At 46.7% G+C, this 24260-nt stretch overlaps 1 protein-coding gene across 8 annotated transcripts in view; it reads left to right on the plus strand.

Annotated features, from left to right (window-relative positions):
- Positions 1–15628, plus strand: part of LOC138468332 (uncharacterized) — a 144758-nt gene extending 129130 nt beyond the window's left edge. For all 8 annotated transcript variants that reach the window (XM_069608846.1, XM_069608848.1, XM_069608849.1 and 5 more), the window contains one exon: positions 14314–15628. In XM_069608846.1, the coding sequence (XP_069464947.1) occupies positions 14314–15176 (863 nt within the window). In that variant the 3' untranslated portion in view covers positions 15177–15628. The remainder of the gene's footprint in view (positions 1–14313) is intronic.
- Positions 15629–24260: the final 8632 nt, after the last annotated feature.

The following is a 24260-nucleotide window of genomic DNA, read 5'->3' on the forward strand; positions in this document are numbered from 1 at the left end:
AGTGCAGGAGCTTTTGAAGAAGATACAGCTACCTCGCAGCCCTGGCAATCCCCATCAGTGCAGCCTTGGCAATCCTCATCAGTGCACTCAGACCCTGATGTCTTTCACCCTTCTCCTCCCAAGGATTCACCTATTGGAAACACCTCTCCCATAGATGACCAACCTTCACTTAATGCACTATTGCGCAAGGCAGCAGCGCATTTTGAAATAGACACAGGGGAGACTCTTCCTGACATAGACTTTGTAGAGAAAGTTATTAAAGAAAAAGCCCCTGTTAGTCAGTCTATTCCGCTCCTGGCTTCTATAAAGAGAAGAATAACTCCTTCCCTTTCCAATCCTGCCTTAGTCAGAGGGGTCAACCCTCGGATAGAAAAGCTCTTCAGCCCTTCGTCCTCTGACCCTTTGTACATCAGAGGACATTCTATTCCGGACTCCCTCGTAGTTACTAATACAAGAAAAAGAGCGGGGGTACCACTATCCACTAGTGAGGCACCGCCTGACAAAGAGGGCAAGAAGCTCTATGCACTTGGGAAGAGAATCACGACCTCCGCCGCCTTCTCAACTAGGATTGCAAATAACAATTCCCTACTAGCTAGCTACGCAGATGCACAGTGGAGCAAGCCGCGCAGCGAAGCAGAGGACGCACCAGAACCCCTGCGTTCACGCCTGTTAGCTATAATCTCAGAGGGAACTCTTGTAAACCAGGGCATCGTAAAGAACTCCTTAGATGCCGCAGAGACGGCTGGCCGTTCCCTGGTTCAGGGAATACTTCTCAAACGCCATGTCTGGCTGCGCAATTCGGGATTTAAGCCGGAAACCCAGGCTTCCCTGATAAATAAGCCCATAGAACAAACACATCTATTTGGGAAAGCAGTCGATGAGGCCCTAGAACATGCGAAGAAAGAGTTTGATACCATCAAGACTCTTGACCAAATTTCTAGGCCCCCTAACAGACGCAGCTATGGCAATAGACGCTCCTTTCGTGGCCAACGCCAGCAGCAAAACCAACAGCAATTTTACTCTGCTACCAACTGGCCCTCTAACCAGGGTAACACCCAGTTCAGTCAAAGAGGCCAACGCCGTGGCAAAGGAAGAGGTCGCGGCTCCAGCCCCAAAGGTTCCACGCCCAATACCAAAAAATGACCCGCAGATTCGGGTCCCCTCCCATGCATCACCGGTCGGGGGCCGGCTAACATCGTTCCTTTCAGCATGGGAGGGAATATCGTCAGACCGCTGGGTATTATCCACCATAGCCCACGGATACTGCATCGAATTCAACGGTTCCCCCGAAGTACAGACCCCCACGGAACCGACGCATGACACCGGAACACCTCACCGTTCTTCTTCAAGAAGTAGAAGAGCTACTGAAAAGAGGCTATAGAGGCTGTCCCCCTATCTCAGGTAACAGAAGGTATTTATTCAGTGTACTTCCTTGTACCCAAAAAGAACTTAACCATGCGCCCTGTATTAGATCTGCGCCCAGCGAACAAGTTTGTCAAACCCCAAAAGTTTCGTATGGTGACCTTGCAGGAAGTAATCCCACTGTTATCACAAGGGGATTACATGACACTAGACATGAAAGATGCATACTTTCATATTTTAATGTTGCCAGCGCACAGAAAATACCTCAGGTTCAAGATAGAGAACAAACACTACCAATTCAGAGTACTACCCTTCGGGATAGCATCTGCACCAAGGGTATTCACGAAAGTACTGGCAGTGGCAGCGGCCCACCTGCGCAGGTTATCCATCCCGGTATACCCTTACCTCGACGACTGGCTCATAACAGGGGATTCTTACGAAACATGCTTCTCCAATACCCAAAAGACCGTAGACCTTTTGTCCCAACTGGGCTTCTCCAACGAAAAGAAGTCCAGCTTAGACCCCAGCCAAATCAAACAATTCCTAGGGGCTCTAATTCGAACAAAGGACGGCCTCGTCTTCCCCTCCAACGAGAGGGTCCAAAACATGCTGTTTCAGATCCCCCATTATGTGGCAGGTCAAGAGGTGACGGTACGCAAAGCAATGCGCTTGCTAGGGATGATGGCGTCATCTATTTATTTGGTACCTCACGCGCGCCTGCGCATGCGCCCAATGCAAGAGTGGCTCTACAGCCAGTGGTGTCAGGCCAGCGGACAATGGGACGATCTAGTGGTGGTCTTGCAGGCCTTGGTTCTCTCGCTACGGTGGTGGACAAAAGAAAACCTGTTATTAGGGAAAACTTTTGCCACACCCGCAGTGGAAGCCACTCTAACCACAGACGCATCCCTTACAGGATGGGGGGCTCACCTATCCCATCAGACTGCTCACGGAGCGTGGACTCCGAGCTTAGCATCCAAGCATATAAACCTGCTGGAACTACTAGCGGTGTTCAAAGCACTGAAAGCCTTTCAGGAACACCTACAAGGAAAGACAGTGATGGTCCTCACAGACAGCACCACAGCCATGTACTACCTCAACAAGCAAGGGGGCATTCACTCTCCAGGACTGTCCAAGCTGTCCCAGAATATATGGAAGTGGGCTCTCAAACACAACATGTTCCTACTATCACAACATGTACCAGGGGAACTCAATCTGCTAGCAGACAAACTCAGCAGAGACTTCCCCCTGCCCTAAGAGTACGAATGGCAATTGCACGAAGACATCGTCTTAGACGTCTTCACGCAATGGGGGTTCCCGGAAATAGACCTGTTCGCAACTCTGGAGAACTCACAATGCCAAAGTTACGCCTCCAGGTACCCCCAGAACCAGTCCAAGGGGAACGGTCTGTCGATTCAATGGTCAGGGAAATTTGTTTATGCCTTTCCCCCGACTCCCCTTCTCAACAAAGTGTTGCACAAGATGCACCAGGAGCAGGTTTCCATGATACTAGTGGCCCCAATGTGGGCCCGGCAGCCATGGTTCGCTCACTTGATGGAGATGTCCCTATCTCCCCCAGTGAAACTTCCCTGCCCGTACAACATGCTGTCACAGGACAAGGGCAGGACACTGCATCCATGCCCTCAGACCATGAACTTAGCAGCCTGGCTCCTGAGATCATAGAATTTGGACATTTACAACTCCCGCAGAGATGTATGGACATCCTCAGGGAAGCCAGAAAACCTAATACTCGCCACTGCTATTCTAGCAAGTGGAAAAGATTTGTCATCTGGTGTAGAGGTAAGAGCATCAACCCGGTTGACTGTTCTTCCACTAACTTTGTTCTGTACTTGACCCCAGCTCCCGGATGGGATTTAAATGTGGTACTTTCTAGACTCATGTGCCCTCCTTTCGAACCCATGCACAAGGCAACTCTTAAAGACCTCACTCTTAAGACTGCTTTCCTAATAGCTATCACCTCCATTAGGAGAGTAAGTGAACTACAGGCTCTTTCTGTACTAGACCCCTTCGTAACAGTTCACAAGGATAAGGTGGTTCTACGCACACACCCAAGGTTTGCACCAAAATTCATCTCGAAATTTCATGTAAACCAGTCAATAGAACTACCAACGTTCTTTCAAAACCCTTCCAGCTTGGTAGAAAAAAGTCTGCATACACTAGATGTACGCAGAGCTGTCATGTTCTACATGGAAAGAACCAGACCACTGAGAAAGACTAATCAGTTCTTTGTCTCTGTGGCAGCAGGAAGAGAAGGAGATGCAGTTTCAAAGTCCACTATATCTAGATGGATTGTTCAATGCATCACTCTCTGTTACACTCTTGCTAAGAGAACTACCCTTCAAGCCAAGAGCACATTCCACTCGAGGCACTGGGGCTTCCATAGCGTTCATTGCAAATGTTCCCCTTGAGTCCATCTGCAAAGCGGCTACCTGGAGTTCTGTGCACACCTTTACAAAACACAACTGTCTAGATGCACACTCTAGATCTGACTCCCAGGTGGGACAGGCAGTATTAAGACATCCTTTCTCTACTGTTCCTTCTCATAACCCACCGCCAACTCCGGGTACTGCTCGCTAGTCTGCACAGCATGTGATTCTAAGCAGATTAACAAACATAAGACAATACATTACTTACCGTAAAAGCATTTCTGATGGTTGTATCTGCTTAGATTCACATGCGCCCACCCTTCCTCCCCGCTCGGATGGAAGGAACATAGACATCCTTTTCTATATTTCTCTCTTTTCTGTATTCACTCACGTCTAGAAGGCTCCCTCAGGGCAGAAAAATACAAACCGAGGGACCTCGACGCGTGAGGGATTGTGGGTACAACGCACGTCACTATAGGGATAGTGTTACAGACACGCCATGTCAACGTCCCCTTTTTCGACTACGAAAAACAAAATGCAATACTCTGCAGTGACCACTGGATGTCGGACCTATGCACATCATGTGAATCTAAGCAGATACAACCATCAGAAATGCTTTTACGGTAAGTAATACATTGTCATATATGTATATATTAGAAGTATGTATGAAGTATGTAACACAAAGATACTTCTCAACGCTGTAATCATTCTCTTAAGCCCCCTTCTACCCCTGGGTTTGGAGCGCTATACAAATAAAATTAACAATCATCAGAAATGCTATTACGGTAAGTAAGTATTATATCTATCATTGTCTATGGAGCATCACATTTTTCAATCAGATTTAATTAATTTTATGTATTGTTTATAGTTAAATTATGCATTGTTGTAAAAGTTTTTTTTTTTAACATATGAATAAATACAAACTTTAACAACAATAAATTGTATTAGACAACAATGCAATAGAGATACATTTACTATATTAATACTGCCATTCATTTCATTTCAATTCATTTCTTCTTTGCATCAGAAAACCAATAATGGTTCTCATAGAGAACAGACAGCACCTGTCCTGTAGTGTCACACAACTCAGCAAGTCTGACCACCATACAAGATCATGTAGCATTATAAAAATAGATCTAAACACATATATTAATTAACCACAGATCACATAAAATGGAGATGCTAATACTAATTATCTAGACAAAATTAACATCTTAATTAATGGAAAGCATAGCGGTCTTCCAAACTTGGTACATAGATATAATCATTCTATCAGACGATGTATTCAGACATGTATGCCAAAAATGGGATGAGGCAATATATTCATAATTGTGAACGTAACTGCTATATTGGCATCTATATAGCGATAATAACTTGGGACATTCAGTTAGAATATGTCTAATAGTTTCGAGGTTATTGGCAATATTACACAGACGCCAAGTCCTTTGGTCAATATGCAGCTGCCATTGTGTGCCATACGTGGCTCTCACTGGCAGCTGATTCAGACGTATCCGCATTCTAAATCTGCGTACCAAAGGATATGGGCATCTTATCCGATATTGTTGTGGACTACGATGTTTGTGAATTATCCCTTCTAAGAATACATAATTATGCAGTTTTGTCATCTGCTCAAAATTGTCCAATCTTTCATCTGATATTTCTTTGTAAGAGCTTTCTTGATCACCCCGTATTGACCACATTTCAAGCGATTAACTGCCCAATTCAAGGAGGAATAAAATTCCACACATAATTTGTCATATCCTTTCATATTTTTGTCTCGCACTAAACAGAAATGTCCTTCTCCCATCATCCTTAGCATCTCGCTGGGCTGATGGCATTTGGATTTCAAAGCTAATCGATCTCTGATACTGTACCATAGCCTTTATGGATGTTGGACCACATTCTACCCAAATATATCGTATAGGACAAGACCCCGAGAGGCTAAATATTGATCGCCAAAAATGGCCCTCGATTTTGTCGAGCCATGATAGATTGTAATAGTGAGAGCTTCTAGGCCATATAAAAGTACAGGTATAAACCATTGGCGATCTATCCGCATAATTCCCTTAAAGGTATACCCTGCATAGCTTTGGACAAATTTGCGAACTAGATTAATGATATGCCTAGCTTGAAGGGTTTTCCTCTCAATTAAAGATGCGTAGCCTAATTTACTGTCTATCTCCACCCCAAGATATTTATAACAGTGGGTATATTCAACATTTCCCCAGCTAGTTTTCATTTCAGGGTGGTTAACAGGGCTAGAAGATATCAACATTGTTTTCGTCTTACTAAGGTTAATAGTCATGTCATTTTCTGTCGCAAAACATCGATGAATTACCAATTGTGCTTCCTGGGTCCTCCCAAGAACCATCCTCCATTACTTTCAACCTCTACTTAAGCACATTTCTCCAAATTGGGCATACCCGAAAATCCATGGCAATCGCATTGTCCATATTTACCAGATTTTCAATACTTGTTTCTACATGGGAGATACCGAGTCCGGGCCGAAAACCCTTTGACTGCAATCTGAAGCCGTGTACTTGATTTAATGAGTTATTATCAATCATTGAGCTATTCTCTGGTGCCAAAGGGAATTCATCATTCAGGTGCTCTTTGGGTGTGTCCTTTTCCGTTGGGGAACTTTTCGGTTGTCCGTAGAAGATTTTACATTTACCAAATTTGTTTTTATCAAAACCATTATTCCCTTTCGCTTTTCTAGCTACCCCTCCATCTGTTGTCACTTGATTTGAAGATATAGTCCCGTTACCTGTTTTCGTTCTCAGATTTTGAGCGCAACTTGGGTCCCATCACTACACACCTAGTAATATAGTTGAAAAGACTACTAAGTCAATGAGAATATATTTGAAAGAAAACGAGTACTGAGGTTTTTTATTTTATACTTCCAACACCCTCTGTGTCCTCATCTTACTTAATCTCTCTTCTGCCTTTTTTATACGGTCAACCATGCCATCCTGCTCAATAACCCGGGTATTACCGATCAGGCCCTGGCTTGGCTGACCTCCTTCCTCTCCGATCGACCCTCCCAGGTCTAACTTGGGTCCTTCCTCTCTATCTCCTGTGGTGTTCCCCAGGGGTCTAACCTCTCTCTGGCTGTTCAACCAATACCTGTCACTTCTTGCCCACTGCATTGCCACTCTTCCCCCAACTTTCAGTGCTATGCGGATGACACTCATCTCATTTTCAGGCTCCCCTGTGCCAACGCTTCTCCTTCTCTCATCTCTGACTGTCCATCATCCAGGGGTGGTGTGCTGCCAGTGATCTCTGCCTTAATGCCAGTAAGACCGAGATTCTCCTCATCGGCACACCTGCCCCCTCCTTTCCTGTCACTCTGGCCAGCCTCTCTTGGCCCTCTTCCTGTTCCCACTTGTGAGACAACCTTGGGGTCATCATTGACTCCACACTTTGCTTCTCTCCTCACATCTCTGTCTCTAAAGTCACACTACCAGCTGCACCTCCTCAGAGGTATTCTTCTTTTCCTCTCCTTCCCTCAGAAGCTCACTGTCTCCAGAGCTCTGGTGCTCTCCAGGCTTGACTACTGCAACAGCCTCTTTCTAAACCGGCCTGCTTCTACTCTCCGCCCTCTGCAACTCATCCAAAACAGGACTGCGAGACTTGTCTTTGGCCTCCAATCCAGGGATTGTATCTCTCCTGGACTGAAATCTCTTCACTGGCGGCGAGGATTAAGTTCAAAACCCTCTGCATTGTCCATAAGGCCTTCTGGGGCCTGGGACCTCAATACCTCCAACTCTCTCTTCCTAAATATCTTCCTTCTCAAGCTCTTCACTCATCTGCCTCCAACTCCCTGCCTCTCTGAAACTGAGGAGAACCATCTCTGGTTCTGGAAGCACCTCAAGACCTTCCTCTTTGTTTCTTTCTCCCCCAGCCCCTCCTAAACCCTCCCCCCCTGCTGATCTCCTGGCTGAATCCGAAACTGCACTGGTTACCTGGCTACCCTCTGATCTCGGGCCCAGGCCCCTGCCCTGCCAGTTGCACATCTGCACTGCTCCCCTGGCAACCCTTGCACTCAGGGATTATTTATGTTCCCCTACAGCCCCCCTACTATCCCTTGAAACCCGATGACTGCACTTTCCCTTGCACTGCCACCAGCTGGTTGCTCTTTGTCTTTATATTACTGTTATCCTATGTACAGCACTGCCCCTTCCTCTTTACCCCCTCCCCTGCACTTTCACGATCTTAATGTCACCTGGCCTAGTTAGGATTGTTCTGTCTTCCCTCTGTTCCCCTCCCTTGCCTCGTCGCGCCTTGAAACACTTGTCTATAGGCGCGTTATAAATGGCATATCATATTGATCAATGTATGGCGACCACATCACATTATAGTTGCCATAATACTTATATTATTTTATAATCGGGCCGCTAGAAATGCGTCGATTTGTAGCTAAAGGGATGGAGCAGAATCAAGAAAATATCACTTTATTACAACCAGTAAACCTATAAACACAGGCAGTGGTTAAGGCTTAAATACAGCGTTTACACATCAAATATGCTGTTTAAAAAGTTACAAAGCCCTTCCCAGTCCAGTTTTTGGGCTAACCAGCTAATCAAGAGTGTTGTACCGTCGGCTATTTCCGTGTCGGGGATCCTAGGAGCTAACAAAGTTGCTTATAAAAGAATAGATTTACCATCGCTCCGAATAGCTACTTTCGTAGCTACTGCAGGAGCGTGCATTTCCTGTGTAATGTAGTCTTTCAGAAAGGGGGAAGGTGCCACAGTTACAACACCCCGCTGTAATGGCAAAATGCAATTCCAACGTTCCAAGTCAATTTCACAATCCAGCATCGGCGTCGTCCACCAGCAAACAGCTACTTGCGTAGCTACTTCAGGGCGTGTGTAATAGACCCGCAGAACGAGTGAAGAAAAGCAATAAATAGCAGAAAAGGAATCGGGAATAGATGTATTAGAAGATGAAAGCCACGTGATTCAAACAAAGAAAAATATCCAAAACAGAATGGGATTCATTACAGAGTGAATAGGCATTCCAGAGAGAGCAAGATTAATAGAGGAAGGGTAAGAAGAACAAGAAGGGTGGTTGAGATTAGTTAGATTTTGCGCGGAGAAACAGGGAGCAGGTGAATGAAAAGTGCAAGGAGTAGCAATAGCAACAGACTTATCGGCCATAGTCCGAGAAAGTAATATCCAAATAGGAGTAATAAAATGGCCAGCACTGAAGTGGAAAACTCGCTTAAGCAGCAATTGAATGGGCTGGACGTGTGCAGCATTAGGAAAAGCCGGCAAGCCAAATAGTCTGAGCACATGGAAAGAGCTAAATTGCCACATTAGACTAGAGAAGAATGAACAACCAAAAGAGGAATAAACGGTGGTAATGTGGCGACCATCTGCGGACAGCTGCAGTGCGATGAGCTCCGACTATGCCATGGGCTTCACCCAGGCGAAGTCATCGGAGGGGCAGGGGGGGCGATGGGAAGGCAAGGGGGGGGACGTGGCCCCTGTCCGTAGGATGAGAGGAGCAGATACCCGGACAGCAGATGAAGGGGCTCCCCCTGTCCTCCAAAAGGAGCAACAGCCTACACCCGCACACCAGGTGTAACAGCCCAGTTGAGTGCAGAATCTTTCAGGCACTTGTGATGTTCAGCAGGTCTAGCTGCGCGCACTGTTGCAGCGCTACCCATTGTCTCAGATGCAGGCAGCAGCAGAGAGACGAGACGAGCTGTGACTTGGCTGTGGGCTTTGCTCAGGTGAGATGATTTAATGTCAGTGCTGTCGATGGGACAGTCTGCGGGACGAGAGGAGCAGATACCAGGAGAGCAGGTGAAGGGGCTACACCCTGAAAGGAGCAACAGCTGACACCCTTACACCAGGTAACACAGCCTAATCTTTCAGGACCTGTTGCACATCACCGGTCCAGCCACCAGCACTGCTGCATGCCACACGATGTCTCCGCTGCAGGCAGCAGCTGAGACACCAGCCATGACTTTGCCGGAACTACTGGTACTGTGACAGTTCCTCTTGTCCCCACTCCAGGTACCGTGAGACTATGTAGGATGTTATTGAGTTTACAGAAAATGAATGTCCACGACAACAAAGATTTTTTTCATTTATTGGATGTTTGTAAGGCACCTATACAACGTGTTGTTTCAAGGCGCCACACACTCCTATTGCCCATGTTTCGTACAGAAATCTGGAGGTGGTTACCAGGCGATAAGATGTTGAAAAGGGATTAATGTTTCCAATGTCCATGTTCGGGTGCTATTTTTGGTACTTTACAGTCAGACATTTTCTTTCATTAGCTGATGCTTGACCTGCAAAAGTCCATTGTAAAATCTGGCTGCCGGTCCACCCCTGTGATGTGAAACATGGATGACCAAGCATGTTGGTAAGCCTGCCTGATTTGCACTACAATTACAAAGTTGCAGTGTTTAACACAGGCTCTGCGACTGGCAACCCCTCAGGTCGACTTGCTTGCCAAAATGATCCCGGCTTTGCAGGCTGACTTGCCTACCATTCCAACTGGTGAATCCTGCAACCACTCTAGAAGCAGCACTGCTAATGGATGATGATGGGGTGTGGGGGGGGTTGTTCATGGCTGGTGGACAGACATCTAGCAGCCCTCTTTTTCACCTTGGATTCCAGCTATGGGTTTGGGCTGGGCTCATGTTTTGGACATACATTTTATGTTGGGTTTGTAGGTGGGCTTGGTGAGTAGTAGGATCAGTCGGGTGTGGGGGTGGGGATGCATGGGGTTAGAGGCAACTGTTTGGGTGGGAGTGAAAGATGGTGCTTTGTGGGGGATGAGTGGGTGGTTGTGGGTGCAACATTCTTGGATGAGAGCAATACATAATTGGAGCAACAAACAGTGGATGTGGGACAGATTGGTTAGTGCACAGGGTGGACAGATGAATGTGTGGGGGCAGTGGTGGGTGGAAGATGGTGACAGGTGGCTGGCGCACAGGTGGGTGGAGTCGTACTTCACAAATGGGGTTAGGTGGACAGAATGTCAATGATATCTGTGTGGCTCAGAAGTGGGATAGTGGCACCAGCGAGGTGGAGTGACGTATGAGGAGTGAAGTTTAGTGGGTCAAGGCAACAATGCTACATTTGGATAATGGGTGTTTTCAAATGGAGGGGGTTAAGGTGAACAACCAATGCGGCAATGTGTGTGGAGGTCACCTGGATAGCCAATTGGATGGATGAGTGACTTAAGTGGGGATTTCGTCTGGCAGGTTCTTGCATGAATGACAGATGGTGGTGGTGTTGACCAATTGGGATAGTGTGTGATGAGAGGTGGAGTTGATGGCATGCGTTCCAGAATTTTTAGAATGTCAAGTAGTTGGGATTGTTGTGGATTTCTGGTAGGAGGAAATTATTTGTTGCTTGGCTAGGACTGAAAACATCTACCGCCCGCTCTCTTCTGAAGTGATATGTGGAACAGATGTGCTGTGCTTGAACTCAGATGACGGTTTGGTTGACTGTGGGTGAGTTGTATGTGCAATGCATTTGAGCCCCACGCTGTGGAAGGTTCTTTGGGCAATGCTTAAGGATTTAAACTGTACCCTGTGAGTGACGGGAAGCACCAGGATGAGGTGTGATCTCTGGCGTGTAGGTGAGGAAGTGACATTGTGCCATCTTGTGTACTCTCTGGAGCCATGTTGTGTGGTGGGAAGTTTGTTCACAGAAGCTGTTGGTGTGATGAAGCTGGGAAAGGACCAGATATTGGCATGCACCATTTTGTGCGCAAGCCACACAAGGGCGTGCTGGGAAAGGGAGGTTTTGACCATTGCATTGGTCTGTGGCTCCAGTGTCGGATAATGCCGTTGTCTTTTACTTGGTTGGGCTGTGGGCTGTGGGCTGTGGGCTGTGGGCTGTGGGCTGTGGGCTGTGGGCTGTGGGCTGTGGGCTGTGGGCTGTGGGCTGTGGGCTGTGGGCTGTGGGCTGTGGGCTGTGGGCTGTGGGCTGTGGGCTGTGGTAGGGGATCGGGAATGTGATCGGCTTCTTGCAAAATATGATTTGGGCCTTGTTGAAAATCATTTTACGGTAGTTGTTGAATAGCCAGTGTTCTACCTTTTTAGAGGTGTCTTAAGAACGGTCTAGAGAGGAAGCCTCATCCATGTTGTTGAATCAAAGGATTATTTGCGTGCCACCGGCATAGTTGTACCATAGTTGTACCACTTGAGGTCATAGGAGTGGGGTTAGCTTAATCCAGGGTGCCATGTACAAGTTCAAATAAAGTTGCAGGCTCGGTTGGAGGGCTGTGGAATGCTACAGCTGACTGATCCTGGCTTGCAGAGGAAAGGTGGCATGTTTACCAATTGGACTCAACCAGGGAGGTTGGAGGAGAGCCAGTCGAGGGAGGCATCAAAAGGCAACTCTTTGATGCCCCATTTAAATCCTATCTAGCATAGAAATAAAGCCAAGAGATGTTTCTTTTCTGTGATCTGCACATTGATAGAAGTTTCTCAGGTGCAAGAACCCTATTGTCCTTTATGTAGCTTTTTGGCTATGACATTTAATGAACCAAACTTATTGCATGAATATTACATTTGTGTACAAGTGGGGGCTCAAAATGTTCACTCTCCTCCTAGCCATTGGCTAGTGATGATTGATTCTTGGCGTGTAAGAAATTGAATGACATGTGTATATGTTGGATTGAGGTGGTGATTGGCTTTTTATGGCTGGCTATTAGTTTTCTACTTTAAATGTATACCTGATACAAGCTGGAGAGAGACGAATTCATGCACTTGCAGGGGTTTTTCTGTGGTTTCAAATGGAAAGACTTTTGACGCAAGAATGATGTAGCACCCATGTGACCACTCTTTATAGGAAACTTGATTTCTCATCGATGATGCTGACCAAAGTGGGCAGCTGGGTTCATGGCCAACCTTGACTTGATGTGGTGCACACCACAAACTGGATGGACACTTGATGCTTAAGTAGTTGTATATGAATCAGCTTGACGGCTCATATTGTATTGTCTTTGTTGTTCTACGTAGCGTAGTATGATTGGCTATACTATCCTTCAAGCTGTGACTTGCAGACGTATCTTGCCACCCGCTACTGCTGCAAGTCTCAATGGCCCAATCTGTAGCCGATGACCAGCTGGTTTTGTATCCACGGCCTTCCTGTTCACACTGTTAATCCGTTGCACTCCCTGGCTGCCTTTTGTGTTTCACTCTTAGAAAGCATTCTCATCCAGTAGTGACTGTTTTATGTTCATACTACTACTACTCCTCTCTTGCATTTTTCCTTGCACCCTGTTTTTCCTTCTCTTCCTCTAGTCACTGCATCTTGTAACTGCAGTGCCCTACCCGCATGCAGTGCTATATTTAGTTAATGAAGGCGTATCTGGGTCTGCTGAACACAGTGGATCACTAACTACCACTGTCTAGCGGGCCCTGACCAGCCCCTGCCTGTAAACAATTGCTTGCCAAACTTGCCAGATGACTGCGACAATAACACACAGCGGCAATACACAGATCTAGATAGCCCTAACTTAAACTTAAATACAGTTCAGAAAATAGTCCCAGAAGCAAAACGAATGCCCGCTGAAGTGGCTGCTGTATAGACGGCCAGCGGTGTAGTGTTTGTCCTTATCCTATGCAGGTGCCTCCCTCTGGAACAGCCTACCTACCTCTGTCTTGAGCCAGACCTCCTTAAATTCAGGAAACTCTGCAAGACATTCCTTTCTCTTCCTCTTTCTCCCTTGCTAACCTCCCCTCTTCTCTCCTGCGTCCATCCCTCTTTTCTCTACCCCAATCTGTTCAGTCAACTGACTGGTCGCCTGGTGCACTCTAGAGATTCTCACATCTCGGGCTCCCCCACCAGTCTTGCGCTTGCCTCTGGGTCGCCGCACTCTGACTGGCATTACTGTACTCAGGAAATGTTCCATGAGAGTGACACCCACTCGGCACTTAACCCTGGCCCCTGCCGGACTGGGTGCACTTGCCCCCCCCCCCACTTCTGTCTGCGCACTTGTATGACCTTGAATGCACTAGGCTTAGCATGTTTGTCCTGTCCTCCTCGCACTGAAGACCAACCTTTTTTGTCTTGCATGTTCATCTTCCCCTCCCCCACTCTTCGTTACACACTTATACTAGTAGAAATGCCGCAGCCTAGTATGCTAGTTATTGCTGTTGGATCATTCGGATTCCTAAGAATTATCCCCTAGTCCCCTTCCTGCCTTGACGCGATTTGAAGCACTTAAATGCTTTACAAATAATTACTAATGCAACAGGCAATGGCATTCAAGTGTAGTGTAGCAGAAATTGTTGGAAATTGATACTGTGATGTTGTGCCACTGCTTGGTTTGTTATAAGTGCAGTTGCGGCCAGCACCACTCTATGATGAAAGGGCATGTTGCATGACAAACCACCACTGGCCCCCAACGACCAACAGTCGCTGCCCAAATGTGCTGAAACGGTTTTGCCATGGGCGTTACATGGCTGCGCAAGTATTAGTTCCGACGGTGGGTGTGTGGTGGGGAGGTATAGTCACTGGCCACACTGATTCTGATGTGCTTTATACTACCATCGGCGCTATATTGTACTAACCTATGTCTTGTCACTTTACAGATTCTGAAGAACCCGGCCCGAGCAATCATGTCATACATCCTGAAGCAGTGCCAGTAGGTGCAACCACGAGCGAAAGTCTTCCTAATGCCACCCCTTGTGTGACTAGTACACAGAGGCAGGATCCACCGCAACTGCCGACACCACAACCTGCGCTGCTCGGAAGTAGCAGCAGCAGCAGTAGCAGTGGTAGTAGCGGTCGTAGCAGTGGTGGAAACAGCAGCACTGATGATGCTAGCAGTGATGAGATGGAGAAGGACGAGGACACTGTGAAAGCCGAGCAGGAACAGACACTGATACTTAACAATATCAGAACAGCTATGCGGCAAGTAGCGCATACGATTCGCCTAAGGCACATGGAACTGACCAAAGTCAACTCAAACCTTTTGCGTGTCCTTAAGGACCATGCTGCTCTACGAAGGGACATGGCGGCAATGGGACGGGATATGGCGTCGCAGAACAGCAGAATCACAGCGATTCAGGGTGACATCTTGGGTGTGCAACGCGCCATGCAGGAAATGATTACAAGGGTGTCTGAGATCATATCCATTCAGGCACAGGCAGCCGTAGCAGCCATGTTTCCTTCCTCCTTTGCCACATCCGAGTCAGAGGATGGTTATTCCCCACAACCAATTCCAGAATCCTTCAGACCACGAATGCTACCACAGTCTGCACCAGCGATCACTACAGCTGCAAGAGGCCACTATGCACTGGCTGTGCCACCACAGCAAAGTATTGCCATGCCGCCCCATGCGTCCCGCATCAATTCTAGAGACCGACGAATGAGACAGGGCAGGGCTCCCATGAGGGGTGCCAAGCCCTATGCAAAAGGGAGAGGTGGGTGGGGTAGGGGGAATGGGGTATGATGCCACCATTGTCACAAATGACGGAAGAGCACCAACTAAGTTGGTGTTGGCAAGGCACTAACCATGCCCACATCATGGTCTGAGAAGTAGGCGTAAAGAGGAAAGGCTGGCCCTGGGATTGCCTTTTGTGTGGCAATGTAGGATGAGGCGGTGTGGGCTTGGCTCATGTGCTCCCTTGGTGAGGGAGCAACTGCTCTGGGTGCTTTGTTCCATCAGAGAGGAGGAGTTATTCGGCCATTGCTAATACATGTTTATTTGTATGACTACAGGAAGGGGAGGGGAGGACTTTTTATTTTTTTTATTTTTTTATGTTAGCATCATGTCTGATATTGATTGGAGGGTGTCTGTTAGCCACAAACAATTGTGTTCAAGGTGTGGGTGATGCCTGGTGTTATATTTGACACAATTCCTGTTTCAACTATGTTGCATAATACATTTCATTGGCACAACTATCTTGTCTGTTCTCATTCCGTGACTATGCCCATGTGATTAAAGGAAGCGAAATGTCATATGAAGCATGTGGGAATGGGATGGGATGGGAGCGTGTCCCCATGAAGGCATCGACTTGTCGCCATCATCCCAGTTGACGTCTATGTATGGTGACATTGTAGAAGATGCAGCATGCCAGAGTGAAGCGGCTGGCAATCCCTGGGTTGTGCTACAGGGCATGATTAGGCAGTGAAATTGCTGTTTCAGTATTGAAAATATGTCCTCTTTCTTGCTTCAGTGTGGGTAGCATAAGGGAGCCACACTTGTTTTGTTAATGAATTTGGTAAATGTTCCAACGGATGTTGGTGCATCGGTCTGCCAGCTATTGGCAAATGGCACAATTGAGACCAGCATATAGTTGTTAACAGAAAGACAAAGGAGGTGTTCCTGCACTTCAGATAGTCTCCCTGAATTTCAAGCCTGCTTCTTTGATCTACTCTCCGACAGTATGTGGCGATAGTGCTCACTATAAGAGGTCATACTTGTGTCCCAGATTGCGTCTTGTGGCATTGTCCATGCCACAGATGGTGGTGGTTAGTCCAAAGTCACCTTAATGCACTTGGCTCCACTCGTCCTCGTCCCAGCTATTGCTTATTTGAATTTGGGTTGTAAGGCTGTTGCTCAAATTTTCGAGGGCGAAAAGACAGTTATTTTTCCAAAAAATAACTTTCGGTCTTCTCTCCCCTGAACATTTCTGACTCTGCTGTTGCCCCCCGTCCTCCTTACCTGTGGGTGGCACACCTCCTTGTGTGCCTCTGTCTCCAATATCCCTCTGCAACGCCTGTTCCCTTCACTTGTGCATATGGCAACTGGTGCAACAGGGTCCGCTTTCTTTTTTTGTTTTTTTACTTTGAGTCGGGGTTGCGGGGACATGCCCGCAATCCATGTTCACATTACAGGGAAGAAAGGTGCGTGGGTCACCCCAACCCGCTGCCCTTCTTCACTGTAATGTTTCGACATAGCATATTTGTTTGCATTTTTAGGCAATAATATATTTCGTATAGCTAAAATGTAGACAAATATGGCATACTTATTTCTTTTTTTTTTCTCTTTTTTAAACTTACTATGTCGCGGAGGAGGAGGAGGAGGAGGAGGAATAAGACCTCCCACCTCCTCACAATCCTCCTGCCATTACTTTGCTCTCGGTCATCAGACAAAAACGTATGGTGACCTGCAGAGTGGGTTTCTTCCATTGTCAAATGAAGAAGTGATGTGGTGGTGCTCTTCTTGGGGGATCTCTGTGCAGGAGTCCTGCGAGGCCTTGGCCGAGGAGAGAAACTAGGTGATCCTACGGAGATGGTGGCAGAAGCGCTACGGTAACACCGCATACGGCTAAGACCAGGGCAGACGGCAAATGAATTCTGTTTACTGCTCTGATCCGCTTCAAAGCGTAGTTCCGTGCCAGTGCGGTGGATCCACAAACTACTTTATTCGCTATGAAGGTTCAAACATTATGCAGAGTTTGTTTTGGATGTAGGGGTTTATAGCACAATTTAGAAATTGCTTTCTGGAAATATTCAAACCGAAGTGCCATCATCTGGGACGGCTAAATGCAAGAACTGACCAATGGTTCTTCCTCCACTCACGGCTACATATTCTTAGTCCATTTTTAGCACAGGGTCGAGCTTGTCTCCCACTCGCGGCTTCTTGATTACATGTGCATGGGGGATGCAGGGGGAGGATAATTGGCGATCTCCCTTCCTGTGTATGCTGCATGGGCCTCCCCTTGATGCTTTCTTTGGGGGGGTAAGTATCACCCTGCCCCAATACCTTCCAACCCCAACTGGACAAGCCAGTTTCCAGCACTGGATCCTTGGAAGCACAGGGGTACGGAGGAAGAGGCCCTGCAGTGGGCAATTGGCAGCATCCCTTCATATTCCTTTCTTCCTCCACCTGTGACATAGAGCACACTTACTCTCCATGGGCCGGCCGGAAGCGACCGCAGGAAGCTGTGGTCTGCAACACATGGTCCAGGGCATTGGGCCCCTTGAGGGGGTGTCTTTTTTTTTTCTTCCTTTTACTTACCCATATCCTCCTACTGTGACAGATGAATGTTCTAGAGGGGATCCACACCTGCTGTGGTGAGTTTATGTTCAACCGTTGAGAGGTCTACACTGGTCTACACTGAAGTAGGTGAGCGCTTACTTTGCAAGCAATTGTTCAGCAATTGGTGAAACTGAATCTGTGGGATGGGTTGGTACCAGACACATTAAGTAATGTGGATTTATTCCTCCTGGGCATCCTAGTTCCGACCCCCCCAAAACCCCTGGCCCCTCCAACCCAGATTCTCTATACAAAACAGTCACAGGGTTCTAGCACTCGCCCTCCTCGTTGCCATACTTCCACTTTGCAGGGGTGCAGAGTACAAATCACTGTTTGTAATCCAACCAAGAGGGATAGTGCTTGGTTCATTTCTTGCTGAGCCCCCGGTTAAAGTTCCCAGTTCACTGGAAAGGAATGTGGTGCCTCTCTCGCTCTCAGTAAGGGACCTGGGGCCTCATTACGAGTTGGGTGGTATTCTGGTGGTAAATCCAACGGAATTACTGTTACTGCCACTTTTATTTTATTTAATTTTTTTGTAACGCGCCAACATGCCCGTGGGCCTCAGGGCGCACATAGAACAAAACAAGACGAGGACAAACAAGAAAGTGGAAGAGGAGAAATGAGTCAGGACATTATTCCAAGTTGAATAAGTGAGTCTTGACGGCACGTTTGAACGCGGTGTAACTCTGGATCTGCCGTATACCTGCTGGAAGTGTGTTCCACAAAAGGGGATCCTGAGCATCCAGTGTTGTGCCTCCAAATTTGGCTGTCCTGAATTTGGGATAATTGAGAGTGACCGCCAAAGAAGGAAGGTTCCTCACGTTGGGTTTGATGCCTATACGGGATGACAGATAGGTTGGGCTGCTAAAACTGAGGCATTTATGGTTCGTAGTAAGCATCTTATGCGTTATGCAGTGTTTAACGGGTAGCCAGTGGAGTCTTTTCCTAAAAGTAGAGATGTGTGTGCGACGTGACTGATTGAAGATGTTACGCACGGCATTGTTCTGTGCCACTTGTAAGGATTGAATATTAGAGGCTGTGGTGCCCAGGAGGCTGTTACACTAGTCCAATCTTGAATTTATCAATGCAGTGGACAATAGAGCACAGTTCTCTTCCGATATGAATGGTTGAATATATCTGATTCTCTTGTTTATAATACTACAACTAGATTTTATGCTGGAAATATGAGGTTTCATGGAGAGTACCTCATCAAGAACTACTCCCAAGGTCTTGACTTTCTTTTGAACTGTGATGGTGTTGTTGGCAATATGAAAAGAGGCGTAGTTAGGATCCAGTTTTGCCCGGGTGTTTTTAGATGCCACAATAAGGAGTTCGGTCTTTTTGTCATTAAGGGCCAGGGAATTACAAGCCATCCAATCTTGTATGGCTTTATATATTTGGTTAATGGTTAGAGTCACTACTGTATGAGCCACTCAACTGAATAACAACCTGAGTGTCATCGGTGTAGTTTGTATATTGCACTCCTAGTTTGTTCAAAAGATCAAGAAGGGGCCGGATGTAAAGGTTGAAGAGCAGCGGCGACAGACAGGAGCCCTGAGGGACGCCACATGTTTGAGAGATAGGGGACGATTGTTTATCACCCACGCAGACCCTTACCATTCTGGGACCCAGAAAGGAGGCGATCCATTTGGATGCAATTGCAGAGCAGTTGGCGACCTCTCCGAGCCTTGACACTAGTAAGCTGTGATCAACTAGGTCAAAGGATGCGGAGAGGTCCAATAGCATGGGCAGAGCAGCTTGGTTTTTGTCAGCTATGCTAGCAAGTGTAGATTTGAGATCAAGCATAGCTGTCTCAGTTCCATGACGAGCCCTATATCCAGACTGACGGGTGCCCAAGATATCGTATTTTTCAACATGGGCCTGTAGCTGTAAGTAGGCCAGTTTATCAAGTATTTTGAGAACATAGGGCATGTTAGTTATGGGTCGGTAGTTGTCATTATTGGCTGGGTCTAGGCCTTCTTTTTTCAGTAGAGGAGTGATCCATGCCGAATTAAGCAGGTCGGGCACTAGACCCTCATCAAGGGAAAGGTTAACCAGTTTGGTGATCCATGGGACCAGGGTCTCTAATGACTCCTTAAGAATACTGGTGGGGCAGTCATCTGCTGGACAAGATGTAGCTTTGAGATCCTGAATGATTTTGAATACTTCCTCTTCAGTGTAGTGCGTGAAAAAGAATGGGGGGGGGGGGGGATAGTATTTTCACAGGTGTTGGGTGAGGTGGTATCAGGAGTGGATTGTGTAATGACTACGTTATCAAGGGCTTTGCTGATTTTTTTCTTTGTGAGAATCAATCTTGAGTAGAAAGGCATCATGAATGCCCTGACACCACTTATCATCCTTGATAATGTTGTTCGTGGGAGGTGGCTGATTTTGAAATTCCGCTAAGATTTTAAATAGCTCCCCAGTGTTAGATTTAGCCTTAACTATTCTGTCATTATAGTGTGTGGCCTTCGCTTCAGTGATGAGCTTTTTATAGTTGAGGACAGATTTTTTGTATTTGGTTAGGGTGTTATCAGTGGGGTCTTTTCTGCAAGCTCTTTCAAGAGCTCTTTTTTCTTGTCTAGCTGTGAGAATTTCATTATTGAACCACCTGTTCTTTGTGGTTTCAGTCTTTATTGCCTTCATCTTCAGAGGGGCAAGGTCGTTTACTACTACTTTGATGTTGGTAGACAGATGGTTAATCAATTTTGTGGGATCATCAAAGTTGTCTAGGGATTGAAGCTTGATTAACAGACGTTCAGTGAGTTTTGGTGCTGTTAGATTCTTTAGATTGCGAGACATTTTTTGAATACGTGAGTTCGTTTTAAGTTTGGGAGGAGGAGACGGTAGTGAGATCTTGGCTTGGATGAGAAAGTGGTCCGACCAGATGCACGGTGTAACCATGATGTCAGAAATATTGGTATTTTGGGACAACAGCCAATCTAAGGTATGTCCCTTGATTTGCGTGGGAGACTCTATCCACTGGGTAAGGCCAAAGGAGGTGATGGTATCCATAAGGTTGGTACCTGCTTTGTCCTGCTGGTCATTGGCCCAATAGTTAAAATCACCTTGGTCTGGTGGATTTGCTGCCGGGTTACAAGTGGTGGTGGTGGTGGTGTTAGTCGCCATTAATTTGAAGTCCATAAGACTCCAACAGATATTTTGGCAGAATTACCACTGCTTTTAATTCTGCCGACTTTTGCCAATTTCTTAGATGAAAGTGGGAATTTATCTCCAGCGCGATGCCAGAGGTAAATCCCTCCCCTCGCCCCCCCCAAATTCCAGGGTCAAACTCGTAGTATGGCAGAGCGGGAAAAGTTGGGTAATTATGTTACTGCCACTTTTTTCCTGTACAGCCATACTCTTTGAGGCCCTTGGTGGCCCCTCTAGCCCTCATGTGGGGGATGTGGTGTCCCCGCTGGCCCTCATGTGGGGGATGTGGTGTCCCCGCTGGCCCTCATGTGGGGGATGTGGTGTCCTTGCTGGCCCTCATGTGGGGGATGTGGTGTCCTTGCTGGCCCTCATGCTGAAAAAACCCCAGCAATGGTGGACGTCTGAAATGCATGGTCACAAGTATCTTCTCTCTAGGTTGAAATAAGAGTTGTCACTTGAGGTCATATGCTTTCCTTTTACAATGTATTTGTTTAATACTCGCGCATATCAGTGCGGACCAGGAAATCGGATAGTTCTCCAGAAGTTAATCCACTCCCAGAAAATCACGATTGACCTGGTTGTAACAGTTTATGAATAAGGGAGGTGGAGGGGCGGGGGGGGGGTCCGGAGTACTATGGATCTTGTAGGCTAGGATATAGCTATGAACAGTCAATAATAGATAATAACAGAGAGCTACGCAATTCATACTAGTGCAAGGCATGGATAAAGCTTAGCGTAGGGTTGGGGGGAGGGTAGAGAGTCCCTCTATCACTCTCCTCTTGCTGGCCCTCCCTAGAATTGGCACTTGGTCAATGGAAAAAGATTAGTTTCTTCCTGTAGGGGATATGGCAAAGACGGCTATAACTGTAGTCTGCAGGCAATTGTTACAATCTGTGCAGGTCTTGTAGTTGGGTGCTGGAAGTAGTATTGTGCTACTTCAGGGTTGCTGCAACACATCCCAGAGCCTGGCACCATCCCGATGATGCCATCTTTTGTACAGACACCAGGCTTCAGAACATCTGGCCCTGTCGATCGTGTTACTGTGGTGGGGATGCTCGGAGTGCTCTCGTGCGACATGTAAGTGCAGCCTGGTGACCCGGGTTTGTGTGGATGTTTGATATGCACAGAGCAGGGAGGGTGCATGTAGATACATTGTAGGTTTCCATGTCCTGTCTTCAGGACCATACCCTTCTCATTTAGTAGGTAACTGCGTATTCCCTTGCCATCGGGAGGCCACAATTCTAGAAACCTCATATTCTTATAATCACATGAGCTAGTCTTGGGTATGCATGACTGACGGTCTGTGAGATTCGGCCCAACTGCAGCAAAGATAAACTGGAATACAGGATGCATTTTCATGGAGAGGTAATCTTGACTTAACTTCCACAGGATTGATTTTTTTCTTGATGCTATATGGTCCAATGTAGCAAGGCTGGAATGTCTTAGAAATTATGGGAATCTGGATGCACTTGATGGATAACCAGACCCTTTCTCCAACCCTATGTAAGGGGTCCATACATTGAAGATCTGCACACATTTTTTTCATTGAACGGATGTGTTTCACTTTTATAGTACACATGTACACTTGCTGCTCGTGACACACTATAGATACCATGATCACCTAACCCTCTTGTTTGAGTACTTTCTAAATTCGGGTAGAATTTAGGATGGCATATTATCTCTAAACAGGTGCGCCCCGGTGTTTCTCCTTTGTTTTTTTGCATACCCTCTGGCCATCACCCTGGGGTGATATCCTGTGGATAACTGCAGGCCTACCCCTAAATGACATGGACCTGAATTGCGACCCTTGAACTGAATCAATGGCCTCTGCAAGCCCATGGTATCGAAAAATCCTTTGAAGGAAGGACTCTGCTAATCCAGTGGGCACTAGTGGCATGGGTTCAAAGTAAGACAGTTTTTTGAATGAATCCACTATGGTCCAGATGGTACTTTAGTCCTGGGATACCGGAAGATCTGTTATGAAATCCATTGGAAAGCTATGGGTGATGTGGTATGGGGGAGAAGACCTAGAAGGCTAGAAGGTTTTGGTAGCACTCATTTGCTCTGATGCAGGTTTCACATTGGGTTATGTATTCTTTGACATCCTGAACAACCCTTGACCACCATGCATATCCTTTCTCTAGGTCAGTTTTTCTTTTGCCGTAGTGTCCAGGTAAGGGGCTATCGCAACGCCACTGATTTGCTCTTATTCTTTTCTATTCACTAGTAAGATAGCCTCAGGATTACTTTGCTTGTGTTTCTTTTGCATCTCTACACGTGTAAACCGACTTGATATCGTCATCAGTTCTGTGGCATTAGCTTCTTCACCTTGATCTCAAGATGTCACTTACCCTTGATACTTTCTTGATGCCTTATAGAATATCTGCTTTCTCTAGTCTCTGCATATTCCCCATGCACGTCAGGTCAGCTCTGTGTGATGTCGCTATTCGTCCTTGCCATTCATTTGCTCCGCTTTTTCCGGGATTTCATTCAAACGGCCATCATATTTTCTTGTATGCAGGTATGGTTTTCTCAATGGGAAACTTGCCTCCAGTATTCTCTTTGATATCGGTATTCCCACTGGTACTGCACGGTTTTCGCATCCGGACTCCCAACATATAGGCAATATGGGTGAGGTGGTTAAAGTAGGGGTACTTGGCACCTCCTCTACACCCCCCCACACCCCTCTGGGCGATTTGTCGACCACTGGCTCGTCATCCTTCACATCCAGATATCTTGGTCTGAAGAAGAGCTTCCTTGGGGCCCATATCTTCATGACTCCCTTCAGGCATCCTGCTGATTTCACATGCTCATCTTTGTTCCATGTCATGAGCCTGCACTGTCCACTTAGACTGCAATAGATCCATTTTACCACATACTTCTTATGATTCCTTGGCTACAGGAACTTTGTTCCCTCAGGTGCATGGATACTGGCCTTCACAAAGTCTCTAATTTCTTCAACTGTCAAGTCTTTGGCCTGCTATCCTGGTTAAACATCGATCATAATCTTCATCCCTATGGCTTTTTTGGCTGTTTTCTTGCATTGGGAGTTTATCTTGATCACACAGAATCCAAGCAATCGTATCAGAGCTCCAAGGAACTTAAAAATGTCTGCTAGCCATTGTGAACCCAAGTGATGAGTGATCCAAACCAGCTGTCATCAGTAATATCTTCTACTTTGTCGATCATCTGGCAGTGGAGCTTTGTAAGCATACCTATGGCCTCCGGCAAGGTTCCATTCTCGTCATGAAAAGGTATGAACATGCAACATGATTCTCAAACACCTCCATCCATTGCTGTGATCATGTCCAAGACACAACTGTTCTGGAGTCATCAGTCGTATGTCTCATCTCTTCTCTGATTGCATTGAATCCCTTTATGACCATGTTAATTGTCTGT

The sequence above is a fragment of the Ambystoma mexicanum genome, chromosome 4q (assembly GCF_040938575.1).
Source record: "Ambystoma mexicanum isolate Mex_15411 chromosome 4q, UKY_AmexF1_1, whole genome shotgun sequence".
Lineage (NCBI taxonomy): Eukaryota > Metazoa > Chordata > Amphibia > Caudata > Ambystomatidae > Ambystoma > Ambystoma mexicanum.